The sequence below is a fragment of the Mastigoproctus giganteus genome, chromosome 6 (assembly GCF_048544385.1).
Source record: "Mastigoproctus giganteus isolate SK-2022 chromosome 6, ASM4854438v1, whole genome shotgun sequence".
Lineage (NCBI taxonomy): Eukaryota > Metazoa > Arthropoda > Arachnida > Uropygi > Thelyphonidae > Mastigoproctus > Mastigoproctus giganteus.
Genome location: NC_143580.1, coordinates 212,891,741 through 212,909,948, shown reverse-complemented (window position 1 = coordinate 212,909,948; position 18,208 = coordinate 212,891,741). Strand labels below are relative to the sequence as shown.

At 37.5% G+C, this 18,208-nt stretch overlaps 1 protein-coding gene across 3 annotated transcripts in view; it reads right to left on the bottom strand.

The window, feature by feature from the left end:
• The window catches only part of hppy (MAP4K3-like protein hppy), a 394,076-nt gene that overhangs the window by 133,277 nt on the left and 242,591 nt on the right, over positions 1–18,208 (bottom strand). For all 3 annotated transcript variants that reach the window (XM_090376708.1, XM_090376710.1, XM_090376709.1), the window contains one exon: positions 4–49. In XM_090376708.1, the coding sequence (XP_090232834.1) occupies positions 4–49 (46 nt within the window). The remainder of the gene's footprint in view (positions 1–3; positions 50–18,208) is intronic.

The following is an 18,208-nucleotide window of genomic DNA, read 5'->3' as shown; positions in this document are numbered from 1 at the left end:
TACCCTTGTTCCGGAATCTTGACTTGCACTTCCAATAGGCAATGTTGCTCTATTAAAAAAAAAATAAGAAAAAAAGAATATAGACAGATATCTCACAAATAAATTAAAAAGAAAAATTTAAAACAGAAATAGCCAACCAAAATAGTTACATTAGCTGAGAATGCAAAATATGCCATTAATATCAGAAATATGGAAGTGTTGTGCTTATGCAACATGATTTTTTTTATTATTGTTATTGCTCTTTGTTTTTGCACCTAATCAACTAAGGCTAATTAGGATTCAGTGTATTTTGCTTGTTCTTTTTTTTTTTTTTTTCTGTTATCATTAAATGAATTACAAATGTTTCTTGTATTCAGACAAATAAGATAAGGTAATTAAGATAAGGCATCTTTTTTTTTTTTTTTTATGAAAATCCCAAACACGAAAGGTATCAAAACCTATAGTACTTAGTACCATGCATGGGTTGAAGGAGAAGTATGGGGAGAGGGGGATGCTGGAAACTTTGCTCTAGAGACTAAACATGGGTTTCACCACTTCAGGCCTCCAATAAGCAAAGTGGTGGTATTTCACCGGTTGATGAAAGTCATCTACCACCTACCATCTGAGAATTCTCTGGCTTAACAACCTCTCCAGTTCTTGCAATTACAATTTTTTTTTTTTTTTTTTTTTTTTTTTTTTTTGATTTGGTAGTTGTTGGCGCATCGGCTTCTATGGCCATATTGCACCTCCCAAGGTTTTTTGCAGTACTTTGATCCAAGCCCGAGGCGGGAATCGAACCCGCGACCTTGGGTTGCCTTGCAATTACAAGCTTGATAGCTTTATATGCTTACAACTGTATAAGTAATCACTTTTGTATTATGAACTTGTTGTTTTATGAGTTATTGCTGTTTTGTTTTGTGAGTTATTGTTGGTGACTCTATTGTCAGGGAGACAGGAATATACTGTGCAAGAAGGATAGTTGGAACAGGACCAGGGTATGTCTGCCAGGTTCAAAAGTTGATGAAGTTGTAGAGCAGATTTCATCTTTCAAGGGCACAAAAAGGTGATATTGTTGTACATGTTGGAACTAATGACATTAAGAGTAAGAGATCTGCAGATTTACTCAACAAGTACAGGGCAATGTTGAAAAAAAGTCACAAGTTAGGGTCGAAGGTGAATGTCTGCAATTCTGCCCAGACATGATAGGATGGAGTATATGATGAGAGCCCTGTCGATCAATTTGGCCCTGGAGAGATTGTGCAAGGCTCAAGGGGTAGAATTTTTTTTCAGTCTGGTCTGTGCTTGTTGACAGGAGAGACTGCTTCTACAGAGATGGGGTACACTTAAATAGAAAGGATGCAAGAATATTTGCTGATGCTATCGAGGCAGTGTTAGGTGCATCGGAAAACTGATAGCTTGGGAGGATACACAGACTAAAAGGTTAACAGTAGCCGCTTGTAGAGGCAAAAGTGATCCTTGCACTGCTTCTATTAGAATGGGCAGCAGCATGGAAAGCAAGGGATGAATTTTTGGAAATAAAGAAGATAAGGACCAGTCTGCAAAAATTTCTCTTTTGCGGTACAAATAAGGTAACAAGGGCTGTTATGAACAATATACTTTCTATGTGGGATCAATTAGAGGCTAAAGCAATAAGAATGTATGTCGAAAATGGAGTTATGAATATTAGAGTGAGAAATTGTAGAAAGTTAGTCCAAGAACAAGAACATCAATTTGAAACATGCCTCTGTGTTAGAAAGAGGGAAGAAAAAGAAAAGGATAGGTAGACTGTAGTGGCCTTAATTAAGGCAAATAAAGAAGATATAGTTACAAGTGAACAAGTATAGGATGTGGTTAATAAAGAGATAAGACCATATATAAAGAATGTGAAAGCGAAAAGAATAAGAAAAATAAGGGACAGAGGATCATAAGTAGAAGTAAATTCGGAAAAGGATATAGAGGAATTGCAGAATAATGAGAGAGAGATTGAGGCAGACTGGTCTTAGAACAGAAATACCACGAAAGCCAGGTATGAAAATCATTGTATATGATGTATTAAAGGAGTTGCAAAAAGATGATTTCATAAAAGAAATATGGGAGAAGAATCTGAAAGAGCACGGATATAAATTAAAAGAGGTTAAAAGAGATATGGTAGTGAAATAAATTTCCTCTGGAAAAGAAGGAAGTAACTGGATATTTGAAGTGCCCAAAAGCTTGAGAAAGGTATTGGTACAAAAAGGACGAGTATATTGCCAGTGGACCTCGTTTCGGGTGAAAGACATTGTACTCATTCCTAAATGTTTCAAGTGTTTGTCATATGGGCATGTTGCCTATCAGTGCAAGGGGAAGAGCACATGTGGACACTGTGGAGGAGAAGGACATGTATATAAAATTGCAAAAAGAAAAGTGAAGATCCTATTTGCATAAATTGCAAGCAGAAGAATAAGAATTACTGCCATTCAATAAGAAGCTGTAGTGAGTATAAGAAGTTTTATGATCAATATAAAAATAGAATTGATTATGGACAGCTTAAGGTAATGGGCAGGAGCATATAGTGTTGCTCTACAATTAAGTCAAAAAATGGATGAAAAGAATTATGACGTCCTTCTGCTTCAGGAGCCATATGTGGTTGGGAACCTTGTAAAGGGTTATAAAGTAGATGATAAAGTTATACAGTCGAAAGGGAACAGCCAGGCTGCTATTATAGTAAGAAATAAGAATCTGGTGGTAACACAAGTAGATAAGTTAGGTTATACTCATGGTATATGTGTTGAAATTGTTAGTGAAATAGGAAGTTTGTATCTTGTAAGTACACATTGCCAGTTTCTGGACGAACTGCAACCCTACCTGAATTATATAGAAAAAGTAATGAATGTGTTGTGTGGAAAAAGAATTGTGATAGGCATTGTCTCTAATGCGAACTAAGTAACATGGGGGGAAGAGTATGGAGTCAAATGCTAAAGTACCATTTGGAGGAAGTTTTAATAGCTATGAGACTGAATATAGTAAATGAGTTAGGCCAGCCTTCTACCTTTCATAATACACAAGGGGAGTCAAATATTGATTTAACAATAGTATCTAATGCTTAATTGGGAAGAATTAGGAATTGGAGGGTTAAAGAAGATTGGTCTACAAATGATCATAGATGCATTTTCTATGAAATTCAAGATATTAAAATAAATAGAAGAGATGAATTTGAAGAGGGGTGTGCAGTGAGTTCTGTATGCTGGAAAAAAATTGAGGATATTGTAAATAGGAGGTTATGTGAAGAAAGGAATGAATTAGATTGCAGCTTGGCTGAAATAAATTGTGAGATTTTGAGTAAAATAATTTATGAGAGTTGCTGTGGGTCTATGTGGAAGAGAGTTAGGTTACGTAGGGCTGTACCTTGGTGGAATACAGTTCTGATGGATATGAGGAGGAGGGTGAACATGTCGAGGAGGAGTTACCAAAGAGAAAGGATGGGAATAGAGGAAGAGGCTTTGAAAAGACAATACTTGCAGTATAGAAGGGAGTATACTGTTAAAATACAATATGAAAAAAGAGAAACATGGAAGAGATATGTTAAGGAGGAAATGAACAAGGATGTATAAGGGTTGCCATACAAAATATTGTTTGCAAAACTGAAGGTGGAATAGGTATTCCATACTATGCAAGTAGGAGATCCGTATACTATTGATTGGGAATCATCTGTGAGGTATTTGCTCTCCTTGTTGTTTCCAAGGGACCACCCAAGTATTGAGAATAGGGAACAAAGAAGAATTAGGAGTTTGAATATTGGTTATGAAAGAGAACAGGAAGAGGAAAGAGAGTTTGAGCAGGAAGAATTGCGAAAAGCTTTGGAGAAGGTGAAACTAAAGAAAGCTCCGGGAAATGATGGTTTATTACCGTAGGTGATTAAGAAGTTTGGAGAGAAATGAGGAAATCAACTTCTGGTTATTACAGTGCATTAGCATTAGTAGAGGCATTTGATGCAAGAAAGCAAGCTTATGCAGCATCAGCAAAAAAAAAAAAAACCCACTTCCACTTCACCCCTCAGTGGATTCCGGTTATTTGGGCCACCGGTTAATCGAGGACAAACTTAAAAACCGGAACCCAATCGAGAAAATAGCCAGGGTTTACTTCGCTTAATTGGGACAAAATGCCATTTAATCGGGGCAGGAGACCGCAGCACTCGGATTTCTGGAGGTCGCAACCATAAAACAATAAAAACAATTAGCAGTCACCTGTTTATTGGGCTTTTCTGTTAGTGCAATCTATCATAAACGGATAGTTAACTTGATCTTATTGAATTTGCAATAATACCGACAGCTGGAATTCTGTCCTTGGTTATTATGATAAAATGTGTTTACACTTCCATGGAATCTTCAATCATATAAAAAAAATAATTTTCAGAATCTTCTCTTCATTCCTATTTTTAAAGCTTTGTAACTTGTTACATGATCGCAATAACCGACGCTTACTGCACATTGTATAGTCAACGGTACTTTACTATGGTGAGTTCATCGTAACGCGATTTGATTGGACACTGAACTAATTGTAAAGGGGGGGGGGGGGTACATTGTATTTTTAACTATTCACGTGAAACTTCGGATAATTGGGGCAGCCGCTTAATCGGGCCAAAATGCACTAGTCCCGACGTGTCCCAAATAACCGGAATCGACTGTATTTAATAAATGTTTAAAGGAAAAGACATTTCCAAAGAAGGAAGGAGGCCCATATAAAGATGTTGTTGAAAAAATCGAGATAAGGTTATATCATGTTATTTTTGGTTTTTAGGAGCATTGGCAACTAAGGCCATATTGCTCTGGGATATGTGGTGGTCATTCCCTGACCTTTCTGCATCCTCCGTATTTAGTAATCACGGGCTAGAACCTCGGTCTAATCAAGAAGCATGTGCTACGCACTGCTGTTCCTGCCCACCTGGCTATGGAGACGCCATCGAGATAAGGTAGTAATGGACCCAGGCTCATATCGTCCAGTGGCTTTATTGCCCGTAATGGCAAAGTTATTGGAGAGATTTCTAATGAATCGATTGGAGGAATACTATGGAAAAAGTAGAATGAGTAGATCTAGTCAGTATGGCTTTAGAAGGGGTAAATCTACTGAAAATGCCATTGATAAAATGGTGACATATGTTCAAGAGGCTCCAGAGAAGTATGTACTTGGTATATAGACTAAGGCGCATTTAGGGCTAGAGCCTCAAGCTGCGAACTTTATATACATAGTACTTGGTATATTTATTGACTATTTTTTTTTTTTGGTAGTTGTTGGCGCATCGGCTTCTGTGGGCATAATGCACCTCCCAAGGTTTTTGCAGTACTTTGATCCAAGCCCGAGGCGGGATACGAACCCGCAACCTTTGGGTTGCTAGGCAGGCATTTTACCCACCTGGCTAGCCCGATCGGCCTTTTATTGACTTTAAGGGGGCATTTGACAGAATGTGGTGGCAGAATTTTTTTTTTTTTAGCAAGGCTGAGAAAGATGAAACGTTCTGGGCAGTACTATGGTGTGTTAAAGTCTTATTTTAATCAGAGGAGCGTAACAGTAGTTACAAAAGATATGGTAAAATCTCATAAGAAGTAGATAGAGGAGCCCTGCAGGGGTCATTGGCCCATATAGCTGAAATGTGGTGATGGATGAGCTACTAGCTCGGGAGTGGGATGGATGTGAGCCAGTGGCTTATGCAGATGGCCTATAAATAATGGTGAGAGGCAATTCAAGAAGAGGAAAGAGGACAGGTTGAAGAAAGCTGTGGGACAATTAGAAAGATGGGTTATAATGCATAAGATGGAGATATCTACTGATAAGACTAAAATGGTGCTGCTAGAGGAAGGTTGAGTGAAAGAAGAAGAAGGCCCACTTTGAAGATATTAGGAACATCTGTGGCATATGCCCCTGTAGTCAAATACCCTAGATGGATGAGAAAATGTCCTTTTTTCCTCACGTGCAGAAGTTGAAAGAAAAAGTGCAGGTTATATACTCTAAAATAAGGAAGATTAGTAGAGTAGAATGGGAGTGAAAGAGAAATCCCTGGATCTCCTCTATAAGTGTATCTTTGTGCCTATTGTGACTTATGCATGTGGGCACAGGGTGACTAATAGTCACGTTAAAAGGAGTCTAATTTCTGCTCAGAGATTTGCCCTTTTGGCTATGACACGGTCGTGTAGAATGGTTTCAAATGATGCATTACAAGTGGTATCAGGAAAAGAACCAATTGATTTGGTTGTGATTAAATGCATAATGGAGTATGCAATCAAGAAAAATAAGAGGATATAAATATTGGGGATTAAATCTTGTATTGAGGAAAATAAGGCATAAGGGAAGCAGGTTATAAAGAGAGAGAGAAAACAATTGCAACAAGAAATAGATAGTCTTTGGCAAAAAAAAAAGTGGAACTGTTCTGACAAGGGCCATTTCATATATGCCTTCCTGCCTGGAGTGAAGGTAGTAAGAGAAATGGATAGATGTCTGGGCTTGGGTCTGATGGCTACAATGATAGTAACTGGGCATGGAATGAGAAAAGGTTGGTGGAGATGGGAATAGAAAATGATCCGAAGTGTGTATGTGGACACATTGATGATACGGATAATGTGTTGGAAAATTGTTTGTTTGTTATTTGGTTTTTAGGAGCATTAGCAACTAAGGCCATATTGCTCCGGGAAATGCGGTGGTCATTCCCTGAGCTTTCCGCATCCTCTGTATTTGGTGGTGACGGGCGTTAGAAAATTGTGCAAGGTACACAGAACAGAGAAAAATATTTTTCTCTAAGATAGGTTCTGACTCACACATACGCAGTGACTTACTTAAGAATAGGATTCGGTATGAAGCTTTTTTGGATTATGCTAAGAGAATTAATGAAATAAGGAATATAAGATTGAGAAATTAATGGATTGTATATAGGGTAAATATACAATCCATTAATTACAATCCAGTACATATGTAAATAGAGTTTTAAGAGTTTAATTTGCACTGATGCTATTTTTATTTACATTTTTTTTAGCATTAGAATTAGATGCAAGAAAGCAAGCAAGCTTATGCAGCATCAGCCCAAAAAAAAAAAAATAAATAAATAAAAAATAACCACTTCCACTTCACCCCTCTGTTCGTTCGAAATACCTGTCCCGCTGAGCCTTAAACTTATTTAGGCTATCAACTTCCACGACAAGGGATGGAAGTCTATTCCACCAACCAACCACCCACTGGCTAAAGGCAAATTTCCTCATGTCTATCCTATATCTGTCTTTTCTCAATTTGAATTTATGCCCTCTCAGGTGATTATTCTGAGCAAGAGGAAGAATCCCATCAGCATTGAGCATGCTCAAACCATTCAAGGCTTTATACACCTCTATCAGATCACCTCGCCGGTGCCTAGTCTCCAGACACTGTAATTTGCAAAACTTAAGCCTTTCTTCGTAAGAGCACCCCTTTGTTCCATTCACTAATCTTGTTGCCCTTCTCTGTACTCGTTCCAGCAGCTCTACATCCTTCTTGAAATGAAGCCTCCAGGCCTGTATATAGTACTCTAGGTGTGGCCTGACCATTGCCTTATACAAGGGAATAATCACCTCCTTATCCCTGCTAGAAAAATTCCTATATATCATCGACAATACACCATTAGCTACTCTTGCAGCCCATCTGCACTGCTCAGAAAACTTCATATCTGCCTGCACAACCACCCCCAGGTCCCTTTCATTCTCTATCACCGTCAGTGTAGTACCACAGAGTTGATACGTTGCTCTGGGGTTGCTGTTTCCCATATGTAGTACTTTATATTTGTCAATGTTAAACTTCATTTGCCACCTCTCAACCCATCTGCTCAACCTTTCCAGATCCTGTAGCAGTAGCATAGTGTCAGTAGTGTCCTTGACAACCCTGCCAACCTTCGTATCGTCTGCAAACTTGGACATTAAGCTTGATATACCATCATCAATATCATTTATAAATACAGAAAACAATAATGGACCCAATACTGAACCCTGAGGGACTGCACTAATAACATTAGTCCATGATGAGCAGTGTCCATTGATTACCACTCTCTGTCTTCTCCCCCTCAACCACTCCTTTATCCATAGCAGCAATTTGCCTCCAATGCCACACTGCTCCAATTTGTGCAGCAGTCTTCCATGTGCAACAGTATCAAAAGCCTTTCTAAGATCCAAGTATATAATATCAAAGTTATTCCCTGCATCCAGTTCTTTTGTGACTGCATCATAGTATCCAATCAAATTGGTCAGGCAAGACTTCCCCTTAACAAAACCATGCTGTGTCTGAGCTATAACTGAAGTCTTGTCTAGATGATCCTGCAGTGCTTCTTTAACCAGTGCCTCCATTAATTTTCCAGGAACAGAAGTTAAACTAACAGGGCTATAATTACTCGTGTCGCCCTTTGATCCTCCTTTGTGAATTGGGGTCACATTTGCACATCTCCAGTCCATGGGTACTTCCCCTGAGTCCAAGGAAGCTCTCATAATTATGGCTAAGGGTTTGCTTACTTCCTTTGCTGCCTCCTTTAATATAACTGGATAGATCCCATCCACCCCAGGTGCCTTTCTTGTATTTATCTTCAACAATTTCTCCTCCACTTTACTCTCAGATATTACAAGATTCTCTAGCTTTCTGCCAGAGTTGAATACACCTCTGGCATTCCCCTCGCTGAATAACTCCTCATGTGTGAATGTCGATGTAAAATATTCATTCAGTTTGTTAGCTACCTGAGCAGGATCATCAACAGTTGACCCATCGATATCAAGTGGACCAATCTGATTCATCCCCTTCCTTCTAGAGTTTACATAAGTAAAGAACTCTTTGCTGTTTTTCTTTGCATCCCTTGCCAAAGATTTCTCGTAATCTGCCTTTGCCTGCCTAACCTCCTTTGTAACTTGTTTACAGATCAACTTGTATCTATCATAGGCTTCTGTGTCACGTGTTAATTTGTATGTATCCCATGCATTTTTCTTCTCTGCCATATGTCTCATTTGTTCATCTGACATCCACTTAGGCCTAAACCTTGAACAATATTTCTTAGTTGGTATGTAAAGTCTAGTAGCTTCCAATATAAGTTCTTTGAATGCTTCCCATTTTGAATTTGCTGTTGGTAACATCATCAGTTGGTTCCACTGTATAGAATTTAAATACTGTCTCAGTCCATCGTAGTCGCCTTTACGAAAGCAATAACCCTTCCCTTTACCCCTAATGGTAGTTACCTCTTTGAGTAAATCCCACTTCAGCACACTGTGATCACTGCCACCTAGTGGTTCATTTACCTGCAGATTCTTAATGCATGAAGAATCACTACTGATAATCAAATCAAGAGTATTACTCCCTCTAGTTGCCTCCCGAACATGCTGATGTAGAAAACAATCATCCAATAAATCCACAAAAGCCTTGCTAGTGTGTGAGTGACCAGCCCCCAAATTCCAGTCAATATCTGGGAAATTAAAATCTCCCATTATAAGACTCTCTGATTTACTGGCCCACTCTATTTCCCCATACAGTTTCTTATTATACTCATCAGAGTCATTAGGCCTATAGCACACTCCTACTCTCAATTTTGATCTCCCAATGTTTATGTCACACCAAACTGACTTGACACTGCACTGTCCAGCAATGTCGACTGGCTTCACTTCCTTGGATTTTATGTATTTCTTAACTAATAGCATAACCCCTCCTCCCTTCCTACCCTGTCTATCCTTTCTGTAGACATTGTACTCCCCAAATTCCAGTTCTGCATTCCTTATATCTGTGTGACACCCCGTCTCTGAAATCGCCACAATATCTGCCTTTGATGTTTTGAGCAATACCTCAAATTCATCAAATTTATTTACTAAACTCCTAGCATTGGTGTACATGCAAGTATACATGCACTTGTTCTTTTTCTTGGCTACCCTAACACAACCTATGTGTTTATTTGTACCCCAATGATTCCCAGCAGTCTCTGAAATATCCTGCATCTTATTTTCCAGACTGCAGCTCATTCCAATAGAAGCAGTGCAAGAATCACTTTCACCTCTGCCAGTGACTACTGTTAATCTATTAGTCCTTGTATCCCCCCCAATCTAGCAGTTTTCTGACCCACCTAACACTGCCTCGATAGCATCAGCAAACATTCTTGCACCCTTTCTATTTAAGTGTATCCCATCCCTGTAGAAGCAGTCTCTCCTGTTAACAAGTACAGACCAGGCTGAAAAAAATTCTACCCCTTGAGCCTTGCACAATCCTTCCAGGGCCGAATTGATCGACAGGGCTCTCATCATATATACTCCCTCGTATCGTGTCTGGGCAGAATTGCAGACACTTTCAAATTCAACCCTAATTCACGGCTTTTTTTCAACAGTGACCTGTACTTGTTAAGTAATTCCGCCGGTCTCCTACTCTTAATATCATTAGTGCCAACGTGTACAACGATATCACCTTTTGTGCCCTTAAAAGATGATATCTGTTCTACAACATCATCAACCTTTGCCCCTGGCAGACATATCCTGGTCCTGTTCCACCTATCCTTTTTACAAAGCATGTTTCCCGTTTCCCTGACAATAGAGTCACCAACAACTACTAGTTCCTTTGGGACCAGTGCATTCTGTCTTGGGGGTTGCCGCTGTGTTGCGTGAAGTGCAAGCTCTGGCATTGGTGTGGGCAGCTGAGAGCTTGATGGGCCCCTCACTCTTAATCCTTCGAGGGCATCCACCCTGTCCTTCAAGCTCTCATACAGGCCCATAACAATGCTGAGCTATTTTAAGCTATTTTATCTTCATTTACATTTTTTTAGCTATTTTATTTTTATTTACATTTGAGTTATTTTTTTTATATTTTGAGCTATTTATATCGGTTATTTCTACACTGATGAGTTTTTATTTATATTAGCAATTGTTGAGTTGGAAGTTTTATGTGAGTTTACAGTTTGTAAAAAAAGTGGGGGAAGAGAGAGAGAGAGAGAAAAGGGGGTAGAGAAGGAAAAAAAAAGGGAAAAGAAAAGGGGAAAAAATTATGAAAGAATTATAAAATTAAAAAATGGGTGGGGGCACAGCAAAGAATCAATTAAGGATGAAATTATACATTAAAGATTTAAGTGCAGATGAGCTGTTGCTCAGGTAGCGCATTGTACAGTAGTGTAAGTTAGTAATGATGATGATGACTATTGGGAGTCATAGTGGAACAAGTAAATACATGGGCTGTGTTAGGGTAAATAAGAGTAGAAACAGGTGCATGTATACTTGCATGTACACCAATGCTAGGAGTATAGTTAATAAATTTGATGAGCTTAAAGTGTTAGTCAAGACATCAAAGGCAGATATTGTTGGGATATCAGAGACATGATGTCACACAGATATAAGCAATGCAGTATTGGAATTTGGGGAGTACAATGTGTACAGAAAGGATAGACAGGACAAGAAGGGAGGAGGGATTATGCTATTAGTTAAGAACCACATAAAATATCTAAGGAAGTGCATCCAACTGATGTTGGTGGACAATGCAATGTTGAGTCTGTTTGGTGTGACATAAGTACTGGGAAAGGAAAAATGAGAGTGTGTTATAGGCCTAATGAATGAGTATAATGAGCAACTGTGTAGAGAAATAGAGTGGCCAGTGAATGTCTTATAATGGGGCATATTAACTTACCAGATATTGACTGGAACTTGTGGATTGGTCACTCGCACACTAGCAAGACTTTTTTAGATGACTGTTTTCTACAGCAGCATGTTCGAGAGGCAACCAGAGGGAGTCATACTCTTGATCTGATTATCAGCAGTGATTATTCACGCATTAAGAATTAGCAGATAAAGGTACCTGCTGGGTGACAGTGATCACAAAATACTGATATGGGAATTACTTAAAGATGTAACTACCATCAAGGCTAAAGGGAAGGGCTTTTGCTTTCGTAAAGGTGACTACAGGGGTATCAGACAGTTTTTAAATTCTGTACAGTGGGTCAACTGATGATGTTACCAACACTGATTTCTAAATGGGAAGTATTCAGGGACTTAACCTTGGAGGCTACTAGGCTTTTCATTCCAACTAAGAAATACTGTTCAGGGTTCAGACCTAAATGGATGTCAGATGAATTAATGAGGCTCATGGCAGAGAAGAAAAATGTATGGGATGCATATAAATTATCAGGTGACACAGAAGCCGACGGCAGATATAAGCTTGTCTGTAATCAAGTCACAAAGGAGGTTAGGCAGGCAAAGGCAGATTATAATAAATCTTGGGCAAAAGATGCAAAGAGTTCTTTACTTATGTAAACTCCAGAAGGAAAGGGATGAATCAGATTGGACTGCTTAACATAGATGGGTTGACTACTGATGATCATGCCCAGGTAGCTGATAAACTGAATGTGTATTTTGCATCTAAATTCATACATGAGCAGTTATTCAATGAGGGGAATGACAGAAGTTTATCAAACTCTAACAGGGAGCTAAGTGATTTTGTAATAACTGAGAGCAAAGTGGAGGAGAAATTGTTGAAGTTAAATATAAGGAAGGCAGCTGAGGTAGATGGGATCTATCCAGTTATATTAAGGAGGCAGCAAAAGAGTGTAAGCAAACCCTTAGCATTAATTATGAGAGCTTCCTTGGACTCAGGGGATGTCCTCATTGGCTGTAGGTGTGCAAATGTATCACCAATTCACAAAGGTGGGTTCAAAAGGTGACACAAGTAACTATAGATTTGTTAGTTTAACTTGTGTTCCAGGTAAAATAATGGAGTCACTGGTTAAAGAAGTATTGCAGGATCATCTAAACAAGACTGCAGTAATAGTTAAGACAAAGCATTGTTTTGTTAAAGGGAGGTCTTATCTGACCAATTTGATTGGATACTATGATGTGGTCACAAAGGAACTGAATATCAAAAATAATTTTGATATCATATACTTGGATTTCAGGAAAGCTTTTGATATTGTTGCACATGGAAAACTGCTGTACAAATTGGAGAGGTATGGCATTAAGGGTAAGTTGCTACAATGGATAAAGGGATGGTTGAGTGGGAATGACAGAGAGTGGCAATCAATGGACACCGCTCTTCGTGGACAAATATTATTAGTGGAGTTCCCCAGGGTTCGGTGCTGGGCCCATTGTTGTTTTGTGTATCTTCATCAATATCATTGATGAATACTGGACTAATGTCCAAGTTTGCAGATGATACAAAGGTTGGCAGGGTTGTTAACGACCGTAAAGACAGTATGCTTCTGCAACAGGATCTAGAAAAGTTGAGCAGATGGGCTGAGAGGTGGCAACCGAAGTTTAACATTGACAAATGCAAAGTACTGCATATGGGTAGCAATAACTGAAGAGAAATGTACCAACTGTGTGGTACTACACTCAGGGAAGTGGAAAGTGAAAAAAGACCTGGGGATAATTGTGCAGTCAAATATGAAGTTTGCTAGGCAATGCAGGTGGGCTGCTAGGGCAGGTCATGGAGTCTTGTCAATGATATATAGGAATTTTTCTGGCAGGGACAGGGAGGTGATTATCCCATTGTACAAGGCAATGGTCAGGCCACACCTCGAGGTCTGGAGACCTCATTTTAGGAAGGATATAGAGTTGCTAGAACGAGCACAAAGGGACAAGATTGGTAAGGGGAACAAAGAGGTGCTCTTACCAAGAAAGGCTTAAGTTCTGCAAATTGCAGCGCCTGGAAAGTAGGCACCTGCGAGGTGATCTGATTGAGGTGTATAAGGCCTTGAATTGGTTGAGCAAGCTGAATGCTGATGGGATTCATCCTCTTGCTCATATTAAGAACCTGAGGGGACATAGATTCAAATTGAGGAAAGACAGTTGTAGAATAGATTTGCGGAAATTTGCTTTTAGCCAGGTGGTTGATTGGTGGAACAGGCTTCCATCTCTTGTCGTGGAATTTGATGGCCTAAATAAATTTAAGGTTGAGCTGGACAGGCATTTGGAACAAATGGAGCGTTGAAAGTGGGGATTTTTTTTTTTTTTTTTTTTTTTTGGCTGATGCTGCATAAGCTTGTTTTCTTGCATCGTATGCCTCTACTAATGCTAATGCTAACTGACAAAATTCCCTGCACTATTATCATCTCTCTCTTATGAGAAAGAGAGAATCTTATACTCACATTTGCAATGCCAAGGATAACAATTTCATTTGTATACTAAATGAAATATTTAATTATTTTAAACTACCTTTCTTTCCTAAACCCTCAATCAAAAATTTTTTAACTTATGCACTGACCAAAGGTCAATTAAACTGTTTGTTGAAAAATGAAATAAAAATTGCCTGACATATATATTGTAAGTTAAGGGGGGGAGATACATTTTTGTATTTTAAGAAACCCTTGCAGTCATATTTCAATTTGCATGTAATTACGTTTTTTTATATACTGCATTTTATATATTATAATATAAATGCACAAGGCATAATACAATATGAGCTTAAATTATACAATAAATATCGGCATAAATACACCACAGATAGCTCATAAAAGAAAAATAACAATAGTAATGTAAAGGCATCGATTTAATTATAACTCATATTGTGACTACCTTCACAATGAGTTACCGTGTATTGCACTACCTTGAATAAGTAATGCTTCACTAATAGAGAAGACTATTGTTACTTATTCTCAGTGGGCACCACCACCACCCAAACAGCACCATTTCAAGGCTTGTTGGCAAAACAAAATAATACTATTTTTTTTACACCTTTTGGCATTTCTCATATTGTGGAATTAACTACACATCTAGGGTGGCATGATCGCAACATCAGGGCACCTCCCTGCCCACCGACAATTGGCTAACAACCTTGAAACAGTGCCATCTGGGTGGTGGTACCCACTTATCAATAGTCTTCTCTATTAGTGAAGCATTACTTATTTGAGGTAATGCGTGGTAACTAGTTGTGAAGGCAGTCACAATATGAGATAAAATTAAATCGATGCCTTTACACTACTATTGTAGTTTTTCTTTTATGAGCTATCTATGGTGTATTTACACCAATATTTTATATAGTATACTGCATTTTTTGAAAGTCGTTACCACTAAATTATTAATGGACTGTGCCAATGTTTAATAATAAAGGGTAAACTACCAACTAGTTCTTTTCATGTGGCATGCATGAAAGGTGTTTTGTTAGTTTTGGACTTGTGTAGTAAACATAAAATTGACAACTCTTGGGGAGGGAACCTGGAAATGATCCCACCCAGATGCCAGTTCTCAGGAGTGACAAAATAAATAGCATTTTGCTATTTTATAGCAAAATGCTAATTTTGCAATGCAGCTGTACTTTGTATTTCTGTAGTTAGTCACTTGTTTAGACAATGCATTGTTAGATTCTTCTGTGTATCTGTTTACGGAATCATGTATGTTATGATTTAGTCAATAAAGAAACATTATTATTATATTACTGGTGACCATTCTTAAATAATGTTGAAATGATGACTCCTGAGAATTTTTCAATATTTGCATTTCCTATATACAAAGCCAAATTCCTGCATTATCTAGCCAGCATAAGATAAACTTACACCCATGAACTATAAAATTAAATTGTCATGCATTTTTCTGGAATCTGGATTAATACAGATTTAATCAAACCATGCATATGATTAGCATTGCAGGGCATTTTTTTTTAAAAATGCTATTATAGTAATTATTTGTATTTATAAAATAAATATACCATGGGTTCCCAATGCATGAATTTCTCTCTATACTTCTGCAATTCAGGTATAGAGAGAGATTGAGGTGTATAAGGCTTTGAATGGATTGAGCAAGCTCAATGCTGATGGGATTCTTGCTCAGATTACTCACCTGAGGGGGCATAAATTTGCCTTTAGCCAGCGGGTGGTTGATAGTTGTAACAAACTTCCATCTGTTGTAGTGAAGGTCTGCAACTTAAATAAGTTCAAGGCAGAACTAGACAAACGTTTGGAGTGAATGGATGGGCAAAATGGGAAGGGTGTTTTTTTTTTTTTTTTTGGCTGATGCTATATAAGCTTGCTTTCTTGCATCATATTGCCCTAATAATGCTAATGCTAATTGTTTTCATATGGCAACCAAGTGTCAGACTTTTTGTATTCTGTACAAATCTTTTCATTATCAAACATTGATTAAACAAATGTGTCATTTTATATTTAAGTAAAATTAGAACTAATACATGCAAAAACAATTTTGACAGGGGAAAAAAAAATAAATAAAATATATATATATAATATCAGATTACTTCTTGCAAGTTATTTTATCTTCTGTCCTTCTTTTACAAAATGTAAAATTAAGTTATGTACACAGACAAATTTCTCTTATAGGCTAGTAAGAGGTTTCCAAACTTTCTCGGTTTACAGTGCCCCTAGGCCAAAATAAATACCCAACAGTTCCATTTATTAAGTAGTTAGGTCCAAACAACTTAATAAGTAATGTTGAACTTGCGAACTACCTTGAGCTAGTAGTTCACGAGGTGTCCGACATGTGTTGAGTATCACTGTGTTTCCTTCGAAAATAAAATATTCCTGGCGCACAGCGCTCTACACATAAATCATGCATTTCCTGTGAATAATCTTTTTTTTTTTTTTTTTTTTTGATTAACCAGCATTTACATGAATTCCCTTTCTTGGATAATCAAGGTTCTACAGTAGTTTAAACTCCATTTTGTTAGCTCCACTTCTTCACCACTGTCAAAATATGCTCACTGGTTCAAAATTCTTTACTTTTTCTGATTTTTTTTTTTTTTTTTATTTCAGAAAAACTTTTAATGGCAAATTCATTATGATGCTCTTGAAATCCGATTCCACTTAATAATACAAAATTAAATTAGTAAAGGATCTGGATTTTACTTTAATATAGGCATTAAAACAATTGGATAACAGATGCTTCTCTGCATTCTATTTTTATGTCTTTCAGTCTTGGGCCAATGGTGACCAGTACTAGAGGTTATTTATACCAGGGCGGTAAATTTCATTACATGTTCAACCAGAAGTTTTTCTTCCACATACTGCTTGGTTGCTATTTGAAACCACTTGCTGTCTGATAAGTAAGTAAGATCTGAAACAATTATCATAGTAGTGCTTTTTCAACTATAATGAATTTCCTTTTTTGTTGACTGTGATGTTATTCAATTAAAAACTGATATTAGTAAATAAGGTTTAAAATAAGACACTTTTTCCACATGAAGTATTTTTAATTAGTTTATTGATGTACAAAAAAAAATTGGTACAATTAGATCCCAAACAATCCTAATATAAATAAAATTCAATACTGAAATCTGAAACACAGCCAATTTATTTAGCTGCTTGGATTCTTTGAAGGTCTAGTTGTACCAATTGTCCTTTGCATACCAACAAACTAATTAAAATACTTCACATGGAGAAGTGTCTTATTTTAAATCTTTCTTACATGGTATTACTCCACGTAATGTCCTTCTTAAGTTTAATTAAGGTATCAGTAAGTGCTATAAGAGTAAGTTATATAAGGTCATATCATGTTTAGAAAAGATGGACAAGTTGCTGTCAATGTGGATCAAGGATCAGAAACAGAACAGTGTATGTGCTTCTAAGTCAGTTTTACAAAAAACTAGAAGTTTATATAAAGTGGTAGAGTAAAAATGAATCAGATTTTCAACTATTCAGCACAAGTGAGTGCTGGTTGTTTTGATGAATTGATTTCAAAAGCAGAATAACTTACAGGACATTAAAAAAATTGGAGAATCTGCAGTGCAGATGCTGAAGAAGCAGATAATTTTTCAAAAATTTTGGAAAAAAATAATTAAAGGTAGCAAGAAGAATATGCCCAGTAAAACTTACATGTCTTGGAAAGAAAACACTTTTGAAAACAGCAAAAATCACTGCGCTTTTATGCTCAGAAGCAATACAAAAGGCGATTTTAAATTAAAATCTTTATAGTTTATCATTCTAAAACTTCCTCGAGTCTCATGGAAGAAACAAAGGAATATTGTAAACATGACTTTAAAATTCTGTTAGTCATTATTTTATTATTATTATTATTATTATTTGGTTTTTAGGAGCATTAGCAACTAAGGCCATATTGCTCTGGGGATATGTGGTGGTCATTCCCTGATCTTTCTGCATCCTCTGTATTTGGTGGTCACAGGCTCGAACCCCGGTCTAATCAAGAAGTGTGTGCTACGCACTGCCACCTGGCAGTGCGTAGGCACCGCACCAGGCCACTGAGGCACCCTGTTAGTCCTTGATAATGTTATAAATCTTTCACAAAATAGTAAAGTTGTGTTCTTATATTCCAACACAATTTCCATTATTCACCCTATGGACCAA